This window comes from Tyto alba, unplaced genomic scaffold (assembly GCF_018691265.1).
Source record: "Tyto alba isolate M040663 unplaced genomic scaffold, T.alba_DEE_v4.0 Super-Scaffold_9, whole genome shotgun sequence".
Taxonomy (NCBI): Eukaryota; Metazoa; Chordata; class Aves; order Strigiformes; family Tytonidae; genus Tyto; species Tyto alba.
In genome coordinates, this window is record NW_024881330.1 from 22,730,428 (window position 1) to 22,747,847 (window position 17,420).

General features: G+C 36.7%; 1 protein-coding gene across 12 annotated transcripts in view; it reads left to right on the forward strand.

Moving 5' to 3' along the window:
• Window positions 1-17,420, forward strand: part of UBR5 (ubiquitin protein ligase E3 component n-recognin 5) — a 93,026-nt gene that overhangs the window by 64,547 nt on the left and 11,059 nt on the right. For 9 of the 12 annotated variants that reach the window (XM_042785824.1, XM_042785828.1, XM_042785827.1 and 6 more), the window contains 22 exons: window positions 1,025-1,176; window positions 1,571-1,666; window positions 2,107-2,230; window positions 2,551-2,648; window positions 3,549-3,697; window positions 4,118-4,209; window positions 5,159-5,305; window positions 5,402-5,520; window positions 5,609-5,735; window positions 5,836-5,965; window positions 6,224-6,384; window positions 6,959-7,198; window positions 7,457-7,580; window positions 8,335-8,446; window positions 9,553-9,684; window positions 10,594-10,851; window positions 11,198-11,466; window positions 13,654-13,865; window positions 14,263-14,493; window positions 16,299-16,372; window positions 16,971-17,143; window positions 17,243-17,356. In XM_042785824.1, coding sequence (XP_042641758.1) covers window positions 1,025-1,176; window positions 1,571-1,666; window positions 2,107-2,230; window positions 2,551-2,648; window positions 3,549-3,697; window positions 4,118-4,209; window positions 5,159-5,305; window positions 5,402-5,520; window positions 5,609-5,735; window positions 5,836-5,965; window positions 6,224-6,384; window positions 6,959-7,198; window positions 7,457-7,580; window positions 8,335-8,446; window positions 9,553-9,684; window positions 10,594-10,851; window positions 11,198-11,466; window positions 13,654-13,865; window positions 14,263-14,493; window positions 16,299-16,372; window positions 16,971-17,143; window positions 17,243-17,356 — 3,334 coding nt within the window. The remainder of the gene's footprint in view (window positions 1-1,024; window positions 1,177-1,570; window positions 1,667-2,106; window positions 2,231-2,550; window positions 2,649-3,548; window positions 3,698-4,117; window positions 4,210-5,158; window positions 5,306-5,401; window positions 5,521-5,608; window positions 5,736-5,835; window positions 5,966-6,223; window positions 6,385-6,958; window positions 7,199-7,456; window positions 7,581-8,334; window positions 8,447-9,552; window positions 9,685-10,593; window positions 10,852-11,197; window positions 11,467-13,653; window positions 13,866-14,262; window positions 14,494-16,298; window positions 16,373-16,970; window positions 17,144-17,242; window positions 17,357-17,420) is intronic. The other 3 variants (XM_042785826.1, XM_042785831.1, XM_042785834.1) reach the window with 3 other exon arrangements.

Sequence of the window (17,420 nt, forward strand, 5' to 3'; positions counted from 1 at the left end):
TAATCTTAAGTAGTAATTGTTGTAGTGGGAATCCTTTGTATTGAGGTGGCTCTAAAAGAGTTGTTTCTGACCCCGATAGAAACATGATTTCTGATGACATTTATGTTCTTCCTCTTGCCATGATCGTAACTGGGTGGTGCTCAAGTCAAGGAAATTGCATGGTATCCGTTCTAAGTTTTAGTCAGTTCAGAGCACTCTGGATGAAGGCATAGTACAGTTTTTTTTACTTAGCTCTGTAGTCAAAGCAATTAACAGGAAATAATGTCTTTATTCTCAAACTACAGTCCTCATCATCATGATCTTTTTGATATGGGAGATATGGATAAGGGCTGAAGCTTTCCTCCCACATTCTCTAGGAGTCATTACTCTTGAGAGGGAACACATTTAAAAAAAAAGAAAAACACATTTATGTTTGTACCTCTTTCTATCACACAAGGTTCTTTGGCTTTTACCTTAATCCTAACACCTTTCCCCCTAGTAAGATGATACACAATTTCTTTAAATTGTTTGTTGACTGTCCTCAGTAAAGTAGTACTTTCATGTTAAATAACATTAAAGAAACAACTCCTTTCAAAATTTTTTTTTAAAGCCCCATTTTTATTCTTTCATTAACTACTTCTTGCAGTTAGATTTTAAAAAACAGCAGCAACAAGAGCAAATCCTTGCACAAGCTTAACACCCCTGGCAAATGAGTTTGGGGTAAAAGAAATGTCTAACAGTAGTAATAATGCCCATCAGCTGCTGCTCCCTGCAGGAAGCAGTGCTGTGGTGACTAGGGATGTGTTCTGATCTCAAATCTGTTTTGATACATTGCTGGCTGACTCTTCTTCCAAGGTCATTATATTCTGTTGCAACAAAATTGAATACAGGAATGAAAAATTACTCTTTGCTCATTCTTCTTTATACTGAAGAAAAATGGAGATAAGAAGAGTTTGGTTTCCTTTTTCAGCGTGAAACTTTGCTCTAAGATGTTCTAATTATAAATGAAAATGAGATAGTATTTTTACCTGGGTTTTGTATTCAGTTTGAGATTAAGGGAAATGATGAGAAGATCCTTGAGAGCTGCTGGACTGGGCAGGCATGAAGCTGGTGCTTCATCAAGTGATCACCAGGACCCGGTTTCTCCACCAATAGCTCCTCCCAGCTGGGTTCCAGATCCTCCTGCAATGGATCCGGGTAAGTCTGCTCATGTATCACATCAGGTGGTAGAATGAGAGATTAAATAAAAGAACTGATGGCTTCTAAGGTGAATCACTTGGATTTCAGTGTGAGACTAAAATACCCGTCATTGAGGTAGCAAGAGGTCCTTGAGGTAGCTTTAAGAGTTTACCGAAGACTTAACAGCTATTTTTAAATCCAGTATGTGTCTTTTCAATGCTGGTGTCAAGCTTCTGTGAAGTGTGTTTTTTGATGTTGAGTTACATTACTAAGCTAGGAATGTGGCCATTTGTAGGCAAGAGTACCAATTAAATACAGAAAACCTGCAGTGTGTTAGACACTGCAGAAAGAGCATGTTGTTAGGGATGTTTTTATGTATTGATATACATCCTGCTGTTCTGTTTACTGAAAGATGGTGACATTGATTTTATCCTGGCCCCCGCTGTGGGATCTCTTACCACAGCAGCGACTGGCACCGGCCAAGGACCTAGCACCTCCACGATACCAGGTGAGGACCTACTGCTTATCTGAGTATGGTTTAGAAGGAAAATGATCTCAAAAGCTGTCTTTGCTTGCACGGACTTTCTGCATATGAAAATGCCTCTTATCAGATGAAGATTGGATTGAAGCAGAATTTCACAAGTGTGCAGAAAGTAAATGAAGCACCCTGCAGTGTTTTATGTAAAAATTATTTTTACCCGGGGAATGAAAAATATGTAAAGATATGGTAATTGGTATGAAATTGGGATTACTCTCTGTATTTCAGAATGTAATTTGGAACTGAGATTTACAGTACTTCAGTGAAAAGTTGCTGAAACTGGCAAACCACTGAATAGTCAGGCTACTGATTAATCACCCCAGTGAAACATTGAATTATTTGCTTTTAATAGGTAGTCATTTTTTGCGGAAAAACTGTTTCTCTGCAATTTTTGTTTTTTCTCATTACAGGTCCTTCTACTGAGCCATCTGTAGTGGAATCAAAGGATCGAAAGGCAAATGCTCATTTCATACTGAAATTACTATGTGATAGTGTTGTTTTACAACCTTATCTTCGAGAATTGCTGTCAGCTAAGTAAGGATTTTTATATGAATTCTCACTATAATTTGTAATGTTATATCACTTGAAATTTATTACATAGATGCCTTTTTACAAAGGTTATTTTAAGGCGTGTTAATTAAAATGGCAAGTGCTGGAATATTGGCTGCATTTGTGTCCTGCCATCCCTTAAAATTGGGCCTGTTTCACAAAATAAAACAAATAAGAGTGCATAATCACTCTGTGTTTTTTCTGTTTGCACAGGATTATCAGTGCTAAGTTTTCATATATTTGTTTCATACTTCTGTTACAACAAAAAATTTCAGTGTTTTCACTTGATTGTTGCTTTTCCCTAGGGATGCAAGAGGCATGACACCATTTATGTCAGCAGTTAGCGGCCGGGCATATCCTGCTGCAATTACAATTTTAGAAACTGCGCAGAAAATTGCTAAAGGTACTCCAGTTTCAGTAATTATGAGCATATAGTTTCCTGCTAAAGCTTAGTGTGTGTGCAGATTCATTATTAACAGTGCTTTTTTTTTTTTTTGTGAAATTACATGTGCTTGAGCAACTGGTGATGGTGGTAAAACACCTCTTTGCAAAACACTGTATGTTACTGTGTGTTTTGGAAATCTTGCTATTAAGGAGTATCTTCCTTTTCTATAATGTGTATATTATGATAGATTTCTATGAATATTATTTCTTTTCTGTTCTTTTTAGTCTTTCCAACATTTTATTGCTTTGCAAACATCAGTATATTAAGGTACTATTTTTCAGTAGCACAAACAGATCACCTGGAACTTCTTTATTTGAATTGGAAAAAAATGATAATGATAAAGCAGTATGCCAAGCTAGGTTCTGTTCCTGAAAAGACTTCTATACAAACACATATTTTGTGATTCTCTTTCGACATTGGTATTTAATTATTTACAAGAAATAGGTGGAGTTGAACTTAGGAGAAACTTAAGCACATTAGAACTGTGGTATGACAAAGTCTATAGGACAGTGTGTATTCCTTGTAAGAATATTGCTCATAAATTACTTTTTAATCCTTCAAAATGGTGATCCACTGAATTGATTAGAATATCAGTGAATTTAAAACTGGGGAAGAGTTGGTGGTTATATTTTTCAGTCAGGAATTTACAGCAGCTTCTGTAAGAAATACCTGTGATATGACAAGCAGAAAGCTTTCTCAAAAAACCATGACAGGTTTTATTCAAACTTCTAATTCTGTATGGAATTTTGTAATGACAGATGTCTGTCAAGTATGGGTTCTGTTGGTGGTTGGTTTGTTTGTTTTTTTCTGTGTGGGGTGGGGCTTGTTTTTAACACTGATACTCTATTGCTCTTTTAGCTGAAGCAACTTCCAGTGAAAAAGAAGATGATGTGTTTATGGGAATGGTTTGTCCTTCTGGTACAAATCCAGATGACTCTCCTTTGTATGTTTTGTGTTGTAATGATACATGCAGTTTTACGTGGACTGGTGCAGAGCATATTAACCAAGTAAGGCGCTTTTTTTTTAATTACTTTTAAGTAAAAAAATGTGTTTCAACCATGTATTGTGTTAGTCTACTATTTCATTTAAAAATTATTAAAGTTGCGCTGTTTTAATTACTGTAATTTAAGTCTGGTGTAGTTATTGCCTCCCCTAATTGCTTTGTACTCTCAAAACTGGCTGTGCTGGTCACAATCTGGCTGTTTATGGGTGTGGCTTTCCCCTTTGGCTAGCTTTGAGAAAAAGTTTGATGGAAACAGTTCTTTGAAAACACTAAATAACTAGCAACAGTTTCACTTTCTAGAAGTCAATTCTAAGTGAAGGCATCAGTTTGAGCAAGTGCAATTTTATTGTAACCTGAAATGCTGTGAAATTGAAGGTGCTATAGGGAGAAAACTATGCTTAATATTTTCGGTAAATCTTTTTAGGATATATTTGAATGCCGAACATGTGGCCTGTTGGAATCTCTTTGTTGTTGCACAGAATGTGCAAGGGTCTGTCACAAAGGGCACGACTGCAAGTAAGTATTGTGTTCTGTGTCTTAGAATTAAATCACTATTTTGTGGTTTCATTTGTTTACTGATCGTTAATAATTTTTTTTTCTGTTGTTGAAGTATTCAGAACTAGAGAACAGAAGATTAATAAAATATTTAAAATATCTTCTTTTCCTTCTGCTCGGTAAGATTTATGAGTCAAAACTGAAAGAGTAACCTTGAAGCAGTCTTGTGCTTTTCACTTTGTAGGATTTAGAGTAAATGAGTAATTCTGACACCCTTGAAGTGCTTAATATTCTAAGAATAATATATCTAAATAATACGATGTTTGCATTTTGGGTGCTTCCAGGAATTTTCAGGACTCACTAGCTTCAGATGACAGACCATTCTTATAAACTTTCAGAAAGAGGTGTAGCATATTAATCTCTAAGATCAACTGTAATAAAGGGAAAAGTGACCAAGCAGTGAAATTGAACAGTCAGGATGTCTGATCAACCTGGACAGAGCTTTGAAGCTGAAGATGTTTTGTGATACTGTTACAGAGTGTAAATGTTACAGCATTAATACCCTATCTATAATAAGTTAACAGATACAATTATAAACATATTCTTGGCATTGTAACAATTGCTGAGATTTTACTGCATGTTGTGAGGATTTCCAACTTAACGTTCTTATCTGGAGGCTATTTTGGGGAAGACTGGTCTTGGATAAGTTTTACTAAGGCACTATGAAGAGCTCTAGAGTGAAACTACCCTCTTAAAATGAGCGTAGGAAACCAAAATGGTAAATGTCAAGTGTTGCCACATATAAACTCTGCATTTTTCTTTTAAGGTAGCTTTTGGCATCTTGCTACTCTAATAAACACAGAACTCTACCAGGAATCTTAATGTGTACACTGACACCCTCAGCCTGTGTACAAAATGTTTGGTGTATTACTGAACCAGTGTCACAGCTCACCTTTTTGATTTCTTGTAGGCTCAAACGAACATCTCCAACAGCCTACTGTGATTGCTGGGAAAAGTGCAAATGTAAAACATTAATTGCTGGACAAAAGTCTGCTCGCCTTGATCTCCTTTATCGCCTGCTTACCACCACAAATCTTGTTACCATGCCAAATAGCAGGCAAGTTCATATTTGCAATCACTACAGCAGAATAATTTTTATTATTTTTAAGTAAGTGGTATAGGATGTCTCCACTAATCAATTTTTTTATTACAGGGGAGAACATCTGCTGCTGTTTTTAGTACAGACAGTTGCCAGGCAAACTGTGGAGCACTGCCAGTACAGACCACCTAGAATTAGGGAAGATCGTAATCGTAAAACTGCAAATCCTGAAGGTAAGGGCTGTTTCAGTGAAATAAATGGCAAGTTCCATATTTCGTTGCCTCTTTCTTACTTTTTTTTTTTTTTTTTTTGTCTCTTTAGATTCTGATATGCCTGATCATGATTTAGAACCTCCTCGTTTTGCCCAGCTTGCTTTGGAACGTGTTTTGCAGGACTGGAATGCACTGAAGTCCATGATCATGTTCGGCTCGCAGGAAAATAAAGACCCGTGTGTATTTACACATAGTTGTCAATGTAAAGTTTGATCTGATATTTGAGGCCTGCTGACTTATATAAAATCTATTTCCTTTCTTTTTGTTTTTTCCAAGTCTTAGTGCAAGCAGTAGGATAGGTCATCTTTTGCCTGAAGAACAAGTTTACCTTAATCAGCAAAGTGGAACGATTCGCTTGGACTGTTTTACGCACTGCCTTATTGTCAAGTGTACAGCAGACATTTTGGTAAGCACTCTTAGCCATGTTTTACGTAGATTTTTCTGAATAATGTGGTATTACAGTGTATCTCTGGTGACACGCTTGGAGACAAATTTGAAAATAATTTCAAGATGGTTGTGTTCTTGTGAATTTATACTGTTACGATTGTGGTCTCCCTTTGAATCTTAATTGGTCTTGTTTCACGCTTCTACATTACACACCATTACTGGGTGTAATGTGGGTATACACTACACAACATTATTGGGTTTTAATGTGTTTCTACAGCTCTTGGATACTTTGCTGGGTACTCTGGTAAAGGAATTGCAAAACAAGTATACGCCAGGACGCAGAGAAGAAGCTATTGCTGTTACAATGAGATTCCTGCGCTCTGTGGCAAGAGTGTTTGTCATTCTTAGTGTGGAAATGGCTTCCTCCAAAAAGAAAAAGTAAGTGGTGGGGGACATGTATTTGTGGTAGTTGTGGTGCTGTTTAGTTTTGGTTTTGGAGGGGGGGTGTTGTTTGGTTTGATTTTATTATTTATTTAATTATTTACTCTCTTATTAAATGAGTTGATACAAATCATCAATAGGCAGAAACATCTGAATTAATTTGCAACCTGTAGGCAGCATTGTGTGCAAACCTCAAGATTGCACAATAGCTACTGGTATGTCATGTAGCTTTTTAATACATTACTTGTTAAACTTACATGTTCATACTGAACCTTTCTGTTTTGAAATGTTAGGGTTTTTGAAAGTAGGGTTTTTAACATGTTAAAATTACAATCTAATTGTTTGCCAGTAATAGATTTATATATCCAGCCTTAGTCTTGAATTATTGGATATGTGCTTTTAACTGTCTTGAATAGCTGTGCATATTGTTACTATACATACACAGATGTATGTATCTGTTGAAGAGAACTTTCTTGACGTTTTGGGGAAAAAAAAAAAAATTATATCGCCATAAAGGTTTTTTTGAAAAAAGACGTATTTGACCTTTTTTTTTTCCATATTTTTTCCCTAGCAATTTTATTCCACAGCCAATTGGAAAATGTAAACGTGTGTTCCAGGCATTATTGCCCTATGCTGTTGAAGAGTTGTGCAATGTAGCAGAATCTCTAATTATTCCAGTCAGGATGGGAATTGCACGTCCTACAGCACCCTTTACTCTTGCTAGCACTAGTATAGATGCGATGCAGGGAAGTGAAGAATTGTTTTCTGTGGAGCCTCTGCCACCCAGACCATCATCTGACCAGTCTAGCAGGTAAAATTCCCTAAAGCTCACTATTTGTTCTTTTCAAAGACTTGTTAAGGATGGTTTTGTTTTGTGGGTGTGTGTTGGTCCTTTTTTTTTTTTTCCCTGTGTTTTTTTTTTTTTTTTTGGTTAGCCTTTTGTTAACAGAAATATGGTGAGGCTTCTTATTCTGGTCAAGCGTTTTGGAAGTACTTTCCTACTGATAGATTTCTGCAGTAATTTAGGTTTGCAGAGACATCCAGAGGTCCAAATCTTTTTTTTTTAAAGTTCTAGTCAGTCTCAGTCATCCTACATCATAAGGAATCCTCAGCAAAGACGAATCAGCCAGTCACAGCCAGTTCGTGGCAGGGATGAAGAACAAGATGATATCGTTTCAGCAGATGTGGAAGAGGTCAGTTGTCTGTCTTTGGTGTTTTTTTTTTGTTTGTTTTGGGTGTTTTTTTTGTTTTGGTTTGTTTTTTTTTCTTCTCTATATGGCAGCTAATGCATTAACACATGATTTAACCTCTGAACCAGAAATCCATGCATCAAGACCTCCAGTTTGCCAAAGATACTGAGTAGTACTTCATGAAGTCCTACTATGCCATAAACATTTTAACAGAACTTTGTAATTGTTTTGCATTCAGCAATATTTAGTAATTTCAGAATATACTGAGTGCCTTGCATTTGACGGAATTACAGTATGATTTAGAATACTAATAAATACATCTGCCATTTCCTCTCTCTATAAACTTAAATTATATTATAACTCCCTGTTAAAGTCAAGTCTTTCAGCACATGGTTGCTATTACATAGGTTCTATTAGAGAACTAGAGGGTCTTTTACTAGGGTGGTAGCTCTTCAATATTTAGAAACGAAACCTAGGTTTTATAGTCAGTTTTGCCCTTTCAGCATTAAAATCTAATGTTCAAGGCTATATTTTGTGGGCATGACTCTTTTTCCACAACATTATGGACTGTACAGCTACTGTGGCTCTAAGTTCATTTTCTGTTCGCATCAATTCAGTTGTGAGGTCATACTTCTTAGATATGTTTTTTTTTTTGTTTCTTAGTGCAAATTTGATTTAAAAACTGAGTTTTTGAAAATATGTAGATTATATCTAATATAGAAGATATTCTAGCATAAAATTACAATGCTCTTTCCAGGTTGAGGTGGTTGAGGGGGTAGCTGGCGAAGAAGACCATCATGATGAACAGGAAGAACATGGTGAAGAAAATGCTGAAGCAGAAGGACAGCATGACGAGCATGATGAAGACGGTACGTATCATGTACATCATGCACAATACTGCTTGGATGAACAAACAGTGCATCAAGAACAAAAGGCATCTGTGGAGTCAGCAGTGCTAATGATTTGGGAGATTTGCATGAATAAAGAGAATCTAAGAGTTATTATAGATAATTTGTAGTAGTCAAGTGCATGAACATTTTTATTTTTCTGCACAAGGAGAAAATATTGAGATACCAAAGGATAAAAAAAACAAACAAACAAACAACATTTGTTATATGCTTGGTTAACAATAACTGTTTTTCCTTTTGTATTTGCTACTGTAAAATGTTGTTGACATGAACTACTTGAAGGACTAAAGAAGTAGCCTAGCTCTTGCATGGCTAATGATAGAATAGTGGTTATGGTAGATGCGTTCGCAAATGGGATCTGAATCGGGGTGAACTAGTTTCCAAACCAATCACAAAATATTAAATTATGGTTCAGTGTTTTGTAGACAAAATCAGTGCGTTATGTGTGAATATTCTTGCCATTAATATTACTTGTCTTCTGTTAGTTAGTTTGGGATTAGATGGCCCAAAGCTATTGTAAAATAATTACCATCTTCTCTTTGACTGTCTTGTATTCCCCATCAATCCATTTACAGTACAGGAAATCTGTTTATTCGCTTGCTGAATACTCAGAACATTTAATTCTCAAAACTGAAACTTGATTAAAACCTGTATTTTTTAATTAGATTTTTCTTTTAAGTTTTCAGGTATTCCTTAGATATTCATTTGAAACAGCAGATGGTTAATTGTCCTAATGCATGTACATAAAGAGTTGTGGAGTCTTTTGGCTCAAGTGACTAATTCTGAATCCTTAAAGTCTTCATTTTCAGTGTGTGTGTGTTGAATGTATATGTACAGTATATACAGTGAGCGGGCCAAGGGTTGGTAATTGCTAGAAAATAAGAAAATATGCTCCAGGTATTGCTGCATGTTTGCACTGCTTTTATGACCTCTCCCTGCATATCCATTAACTTCAGCTGTAGTAAGAGGTTCTGGGTTTTGTTTAATGTCTCTTATATGAGTCACTACAGTCATTCTGGTTTTTTTCTCTTTCTAAATATGAGATGTTTTGTATATTGTTTTTATAGGGAGTGATATGGAGTTGGATTTACTAGCTGCTGCTGAAACAGAAAGTGACAGTGAGAGTAATCACAGTAATCAGGACAATGCCAGTGGGCGCAGAAGTGTTGTTACTGCAGCTACTGCTGGGTCGGAAGCCGGTACGCCACATCATCTTGTGTTCAATCTAGCTGTTTAAATTTAGATACTAGGATTAAGTTGTACAGGGAACAGAAACATGTTAGTGATTGAATATGGCTTTAACAAGGGCAGAACTGACTTCACCTAAAAAAAAATACTGTTCTTTGCCTTTGTATCTGGACTACATCCAGCACTCCAGAGATATAGTGGACAAATTACTTTCTTCATAATTAGGTTGGACAGAGCAAAAATTACCTGGTTATGACATTGTAACAAATACCTTTCCTTTGTAATCTTATTTTCTCTTTCTTTTTTTGACTCTTCACCCAGCTGCTTCCTTCCTACCTCTGACTTCCATACATTTCCTGGTTTTCCTTTGCTTTTCCTTTGCCTGTAATTGTAAGGTACTATGCAGACTTTTTGGGCAAGGAGATGCACTAAGATGTGGCCTATCTTTTTCGCTCTTATGGATCTTCTGCATGTGTTAGCCAGAGATTACCTTTTGCTCTTGTGAAATGAAATGTTTTCACTCATTTTTAATGCAGAAGTTAGGCATGGTTTAAAACAAAACACAAGACCTGACCATACGTTTTAAGGGTTTTTGAAAGGAACTGCGCTCCTTTCCAGGTTAGAGGCATAATTTTTAGAATTCATTGCTTGGGGGCAGAAGCAGTGAAGAATTTTTAAATCAAATTATTTCTTAATTTAAATTTTGAAATTAAGTAATTCTAATGCGTTTTCATTAAAACTATGGAAAATTAACAGTAGGTTATAAGGATAATTTATTAATTTTCGGTAGTGGTACTTGAACCTGTCTTGTATGTATAGTTTCTTCTCATGGAAAAAGTGTACAGTGCTGACATGATACATGTTTACATGCACAGATGTGCAGTTTTCAGTTACTGTTTATTGCTTATTTTCCTCAACAGGAGCTAGCAGTGTTCCAGCATTTTTTTCTGAAGATGACTCTCAATCAAATGATTCCAGTGACTCTGATAGCAGCAGCAGTCAGAGTGATGACATAGAGCAGGAGACCTTCATGCTTGATGAACCTCTGGAACGAACCACAAATAGCTCACATGCCAATGGTGCTGCCCAGGCTCCCCGTTCCATGCAGTGGGCTGTACGTAATACACAAAACCAGAGGACTACTAGCACTGCTCCTTCTAGTACGTCAGCCCCAGCAGGCAAGTCTGGGTAGAACACATGCATGAATGTCGCTTAACTCTGGCTTTGTTTCTTCTCTGTTCCTGTTTGTTCTCTCAAGGAGGAAATCTTAATCGATTTCTCTAACGACAGTGTTGACCTATCTTGGCTGTTCTAGTTCTGGTTTTGAATTTTAAAAAATGAAGGATCTGTTGTGGTTTATAAGATATGAATATGCTTACTGTAGCTAGTAATCTTTTGCTAGTTACAGTTGTGATGTCAGTAACATTTACAAGTTTATTTCTAAAATGTTAATTATACCAGTCAATACAGAAAATATGTAGCAAAGGTTAAACTCATTAATATCATACCTTCTTTTATATTTAGCAAGTTCAGCAGGCTTGATTTACATTGACCCGTCAAACCTACGTCGGAGCGGTACCATCAGTACGAGCGCTGCAGCAGCAGCTGCAGCACTTGAAGCCAGCAATGCAAGCAGCTATTTAACATCTGCAAGCAGTTTAGCGAGAGCATACAGTATTGTGATACGGCAGATATCTGATCTGATGGGTCTGATTCCCAAGTACAATCATTTAGTATACTCCCAGATCCCAGCTGCAGTGAAGCTAACTTACCAAGATGCAGTTAACTTGCAGGTAAGAACATCCAGATCTTTGTAGAGAAACAATTGCAATGTGGTTGGGTTTTTTAGGTAAAATCACAGCGTTGTTGATGTTGAAGGTGATCTCTGAAGATTGTCTAGTCCAAATTCCCTGCAGGGTCAACAGGAGAAGGCTGCTCAGAACTGTGTCCAGTTAGGTTTTGAGTATTTCCATGTGTGGAGACTCTGCAACTGCTCTGGGCAACCTGTTAGTGTTTGACAACTCTTATAGTAAAAAACTTCTTGAATTTAAATGAACTTCTTAAGTATTCCAGTTTGTGCCTTTTTCCTCTTATTCATTCACTGGATATCACTGAGAAGAGTCTGGCTCTGTATAGTTTGTATGTTTTTATCGGGTATTTTTACCTACAGGTAAGATCCTCCAGAGTTTGTTTCTTGAGTTTGAACTGTCCCGGCGCTCTCAGCCTCTCCTCGTATGAGAAATAGTGTGGCTGAAGTAGCTGTAGTTACTACTTCCATTAAATTGTTCGCATTTCATATATATATTCTTTCAAAAAAGGAATTTTTATTTTTGTTGTGTTTTGTTTTTTTTTTTTTTTTTTTCCAACTAAGTCTGACTGGAATCTAATTAATAGTTAAGTCAAGATTGACTGCTTAGAGATCCTAGTGATCTCTAGTAGAGATCTTTTGCCTTGTTCTTTTTGATATGAACTGTTAAGTCTATAAAATAAGAAAGTTAGTGAGAGCCAAATAATTAAATGAGATGCAAGATTAGTACAGGTAAATGTACTGTTTGTGGTGCCTTCTTCCAGGGACACGAGCATCCTTTCCCTGACGTACATATTTTTTGGTACAGTGCTTGACAGTTGGGTTTTGAAAGTATATGTAAAATGCATCTTTAGAGAAAATACATGAAAGGGAAGACTGGTATCTGGCATGTATAGAAAGAAATTTCAGAGACTAACAACACAGAAGGAATTTCAGTGTGTTCAGGAAGTATGTATCAACTTGCATGTGGGCATAGTGTATAGAGTGAAATCACTTGTACTGAATTTAGTACAAAAAACAACTATCAGAATAATATTGCTGCTTTGGGGAGCCCATGAAATCAAGTTATGCAGTTTTCTGTCGGTAGTACTGTATGCTGGGATGTGAAAAACAGATTATAATATATTTAATTATAATTGAGCCACACAGTATTTTTATGACTCTGTTTTCTCAGTGCAATGAAAGAAAAAGGCTTCTGATTTGGGAGAGTAACACTGAAAAGATATTCCGGGATCGAACAGAGGGGGAAATATGCAGGGAAGAAATAAGGGAACATAGTTTTCTTATGGAGGAGGGTAAAATCAGTTTCTGTTCAGGAGATTCTTAGTGGGAAAATACTCTCTGCTGAGTAGAGATTTTTGCAAAGGTTAGCTTTTTGTCAGATGAGTGTACAGGAGATTCGTCCAGCTGAGGCAGCAAGAGATTTGTATTAGCATGTGAAAACTTGACAGCAGAGGTTTCATTTGGATACAGAAACAGGACTGGGATGGTGTTATGTTAGTTTAGTGTATACAAGAACCTTTGAAGTATGAGGGATGTTTTTGAAGTCCAGAATGTAAAGAAGTAAAGAAAGCAGATGTTGGATTAAAAAAAAAACCCAACAGGTCAATGAAGTTAGCAAATGGCAAGAAAAACAGACTCCAAAGTCAGTATTGTGAACAGGTGAAGAAAATACTGGACCAGGAGGAGAGATTTGTATGCAGATATAGTTCTCTGTGCAGGTCTTAACTTTGTCATCTTCACTGAGGAAGTTGCAAGGGGTGAAGAAGGGTGAAAGATCTGGCTGGTGAATGCCATAGCACAGTGAGGGCTGTTAAAGCTACTAGGAAGTCAGGAATTGGACCAAAATCCCCAGGATGTGTGCCTATGGGAGATGCTGGGTGGTCATAAGGTGAGGACAAGAGATGCCCAAAAGCAAGAGAGGAATGCTGAGAAAACCTTACAGAAACCAAGGTATTAAGTGATGAGAGCTGCACAGCAGTACAGTGAATCATTAGCCTCGGTAGAACTTTTGGAAACGGTTCATTGGTCATTCTGGAACGTGGCTTTTCAGCTTCTGTTTGTAGGGAATCAGGTGTAACTGTAAAAGCCGTAGTGGGGGCTTATATTGAGATTGCACTCTCGTCATCTAGTTCTGTTGTTTGAAAAACTCATTAAATGTCCTTTTCTATAGAATTACGTAGAAGAAAAGCTAATTCCTACTTGGAATTGGATGGTTAGTATCATGGACTCTACTGAAGCTCAGCTGCGTTACGGTTCTGCATTAGCATCTGCTGGTGATCCGGGGCATCCAAATCATCCTCTCCATGCTTCTCAGAACTCAGCCAGAAGGGAAAGGATGACAGCCCGTGAGGAAGCCAGCTTAAGAACACTTGAGGGAAGAAGGTATGAAAATAGTTTGATTACTGCATGTGATATAAATTACCAGTTTTATAGTCAAATCTTTTTGTTCACTGACATGTTCGGAATCAAATTTTGTAATGCAGCAGGGTGGTTACTGTTTTGATTTAAGTTGGCTTCCTGAGTTGTTGCTACTATTTGGTTTACTCTGTGCTAGATTCATCTTGAATATTAACTGTTTATAATACACTGCACCTGAGCTGCTTACAGTAAAGCATAAAATTATGATCGTTACTCCTATTATACTGACTTTTTGTGGGGGATTTTTTGAGTTTTTACATACATATATCTCTATTTGAAATATGTATATAGAGATATATGTAAAGGATGTACTCTACTGTGATGCCTAATCTCTCTGTATGCAATCCTTTTCTTCCACTAGACGTGCTACTTTACTCAGTGCCCGTCAGGGAATGATGTCTGCACGTGGTGATTTCCTGAACTATGCACTGTCTTTGATGCGTTCTCACAATGATGAGCACTCGGATGTTCTTCCTGTTCTAGATGTCTGTTCACTAAAGCATGTAGCATATGTTTTTCAAGCCCTTATTTATTGGATTAAAGCAATGAATCAACAGACAACATTGGATACTCCTCAGCTGGAACGTAAAAGGTATTGAGGCTGACACACAGAAACAAAAACTTCTGTAATAGTAGTGTATGCCCTTTTGTTTCAGTCCTTGGCATTGTTACTCAGGAACTCATATAAATATATACGTGTGTGTGTGTGTAGTAACAGGCATATTATGAAAAGAATATATATAATGGTATGTAATGTACATATGTTTGATAAGCCCGTTCCAGTATCCTGTTCAAACCTTTTTATGCTGATGGCTGTAAAAAGCTTTCTTACCACTGAAACTTGAGTTTGATTTTTAACTCCATGGCAGTGACTCTAAAAGATGTACTTGGGACAATTTCTCAGCTGAAAAATGCAATCTGCTCCTCACATTTGACACTAACTTATTTAGAATTCTGTCAAACATGTTAAGAATGATATGGGAAAAAATGTCAGAGTCTGGTATGATGGGCTTAGTAGTTGTGTTTCCCGTTTGGTTGTGGATATTTGAGACTTAGATGATGATTTAAAGCACAGCAGGGAAACCAATAGATGAAAATGTTCTTAAGTTGAAAATCCCTGCTACTTCAACTATGGCATTTTACAAGGTGCATTTATTACTCTTTAAAATGTTTTAAGGGTTTTTTTTTTTTGAAGTGTTCTTTGATTTGAAATGGCAATTAATGATCATAGAAATGTCCACATGTTGCTAGTCTACACCATCTGTTCCCATTTCTTACTAAGTTTTGAGGTCATTTACCTGAACAGTCCTAGTCAACAGTTAAATAAATGCAAATCTTTGCCCCTTCCTGCCCCTAATTCTCAGTATCACAGGTGGTACTTAACTCTTCCTTTTCTTTACAAATGTAGTAACTGTAAAATACAACGTATCGTTATTTTAGGTATATATGAGACTGCTGCTTTAGTTCCAATGTTATTTTCAGTATATCTTGGTAACATAAGGCTTGTTATGACCTCAAAATGTATACCAGAGGATGCTGTTTGCAACAGTGGTTTCCTCACAAGTAGGGATTATTTAATACAGTAACAGATTGAGGTTTTTGTGCTGGCTGACTGGAGTGGGGCTGTGGCCTGTTACTGCCTTTTTCCAGGCAATAACATACTTCTAGAATCTGCTTTGTCCCCAAAAATTCACATACTGAAATCCGTCAAATAACTGTTTATCAGAGAATTGCAAAATTCCTACGAAAATCTTATAAAACTATGAAGGCCTAGACTTTCTCAATTAAAGGTGAGTTGTTCAAATTCAAACAGTTGCTTCTGTTAGATGACATTTTAGTAGCCTGTATGAAACAAAAATTTTACTGGTCTTCATCTAGTTTTAGAACATATTTCACAATGCACAAACTGCCAGAAATGTATACTAATCAAAGTCCTTAATCTTTTTTTATAATACAGGGAAATCCATTTCTTTAATATGCACCTTGCAGACTTGGCTTGTGAAACGTGATCAGTGACGTTATTTTTGTAGGACTAAGCATACTATACACCAGAAACTTTTAGAATAGCATTTATTTACATACTACTTTGACTAATGCAGGGTTCCTAGGTTTTTTATATTGACAGTCTTTAAAAACAAACATACCCATCATTGTCTGAAGCTGAAACTTTTTAGGCTAAACTTGATAGGTGGCCAAATGGCTATAAGGGTAGTTGCCAGTAATGTAGTGAGTATGTAATGAGTAGTGCCTTCTACTACTTTGATTTTTAGAGTGAGTTCGTTCTTGTTATGTATAGCTCTCAAGTACACTTGCTGATTATACTCTTATATTGATTGCTACAGAAGTGAATGTTTTGCCTAATGAGGATTGACACTTTTGGTTTTTTTTCTTCTAAAGGACTCGGGAACTTTTGGAACTGGGTCTTGACAATGAAGATTCAGAACATGAAAATGATGATGACACCAATCAGAGTTAGTATACAGAAACACTTCTATAGCATGCCAAAATGTGACACTTTCTTAGTGGTTTTTTTTTCCCCTTTAGCTAGCTGAGACTTTGAATTAATTTTGCTACTTGTATATATATGTTACATTAAAGCTGAGTTTTAGTAAAATTTCCTTACCATTGTTACTTTACCAAATTTCTTCCGCCATTGCCTGTTCTCATTTTGGGGCCCTCTTTGTCTCCTTTCTCTCTAAATGGCAGAATTTGTGCCTTTACTTACCATTCTACACAATGACAGAGTTTAAAATCGGAATCAGAATTAAACTGATGTTTTTAATCTGATGAAACTGCTGCTGAAAATGGTAGAATGTATACTCTGTACAAAATACATATAGTGTAGGAGTGCATGTTCAGTAAAGTTAGTTACAGTAAAAAGAATTAAAGTGATGACTAAGCAACTTAATAAAAATACAGGATTTGTGGAAACATCCTGTAGAAGTATTAGATTTGCAGAGATGCTCCTTCAGTCGGATAGCTAAGGGGGAAGTGTATTAGTTTTTGATATTTTAAATCGTTTGCTTTTATAATTGTGAAAATTGAATTGAAATCACCTCTGATACTTAGGTGCTACACTCAATGACAAAGATGATGACTCCCTCCCAGCAGAGACTGGCCAAAACCATCCGTTTTTCAGACGATCAGACTCTATGACGTTCCTCGGCTGCATTCCACCCAATCCTTTTGAGGTTCCTCTGGCAGAGGCCATCCCCCTGGCAGACCAGCCCCATCTGTTACAGGTGACATCAGAGATGGTGTTGTGGAAGAAAACTGCAGTTTGCTTTTTCGTTCCTAACTGAAGTATATTATTTACCCAGAATGCTTTTGTTAATTTTCAGCCAAATGCTCGCAAAGAAGATCTGTTTGGCCGACCCAGTCAGGGTCTGTATTCATCTTCTGCCAACAGTGGGAAATGCTTAATGGAAGTTACAGTGGATAGAAACTGTCTTGAGGTAGATTTAAAGGTTTTATTACTTTAAATGATAGGATAATTTAAGCTAGTACCTTCGTTCCTTA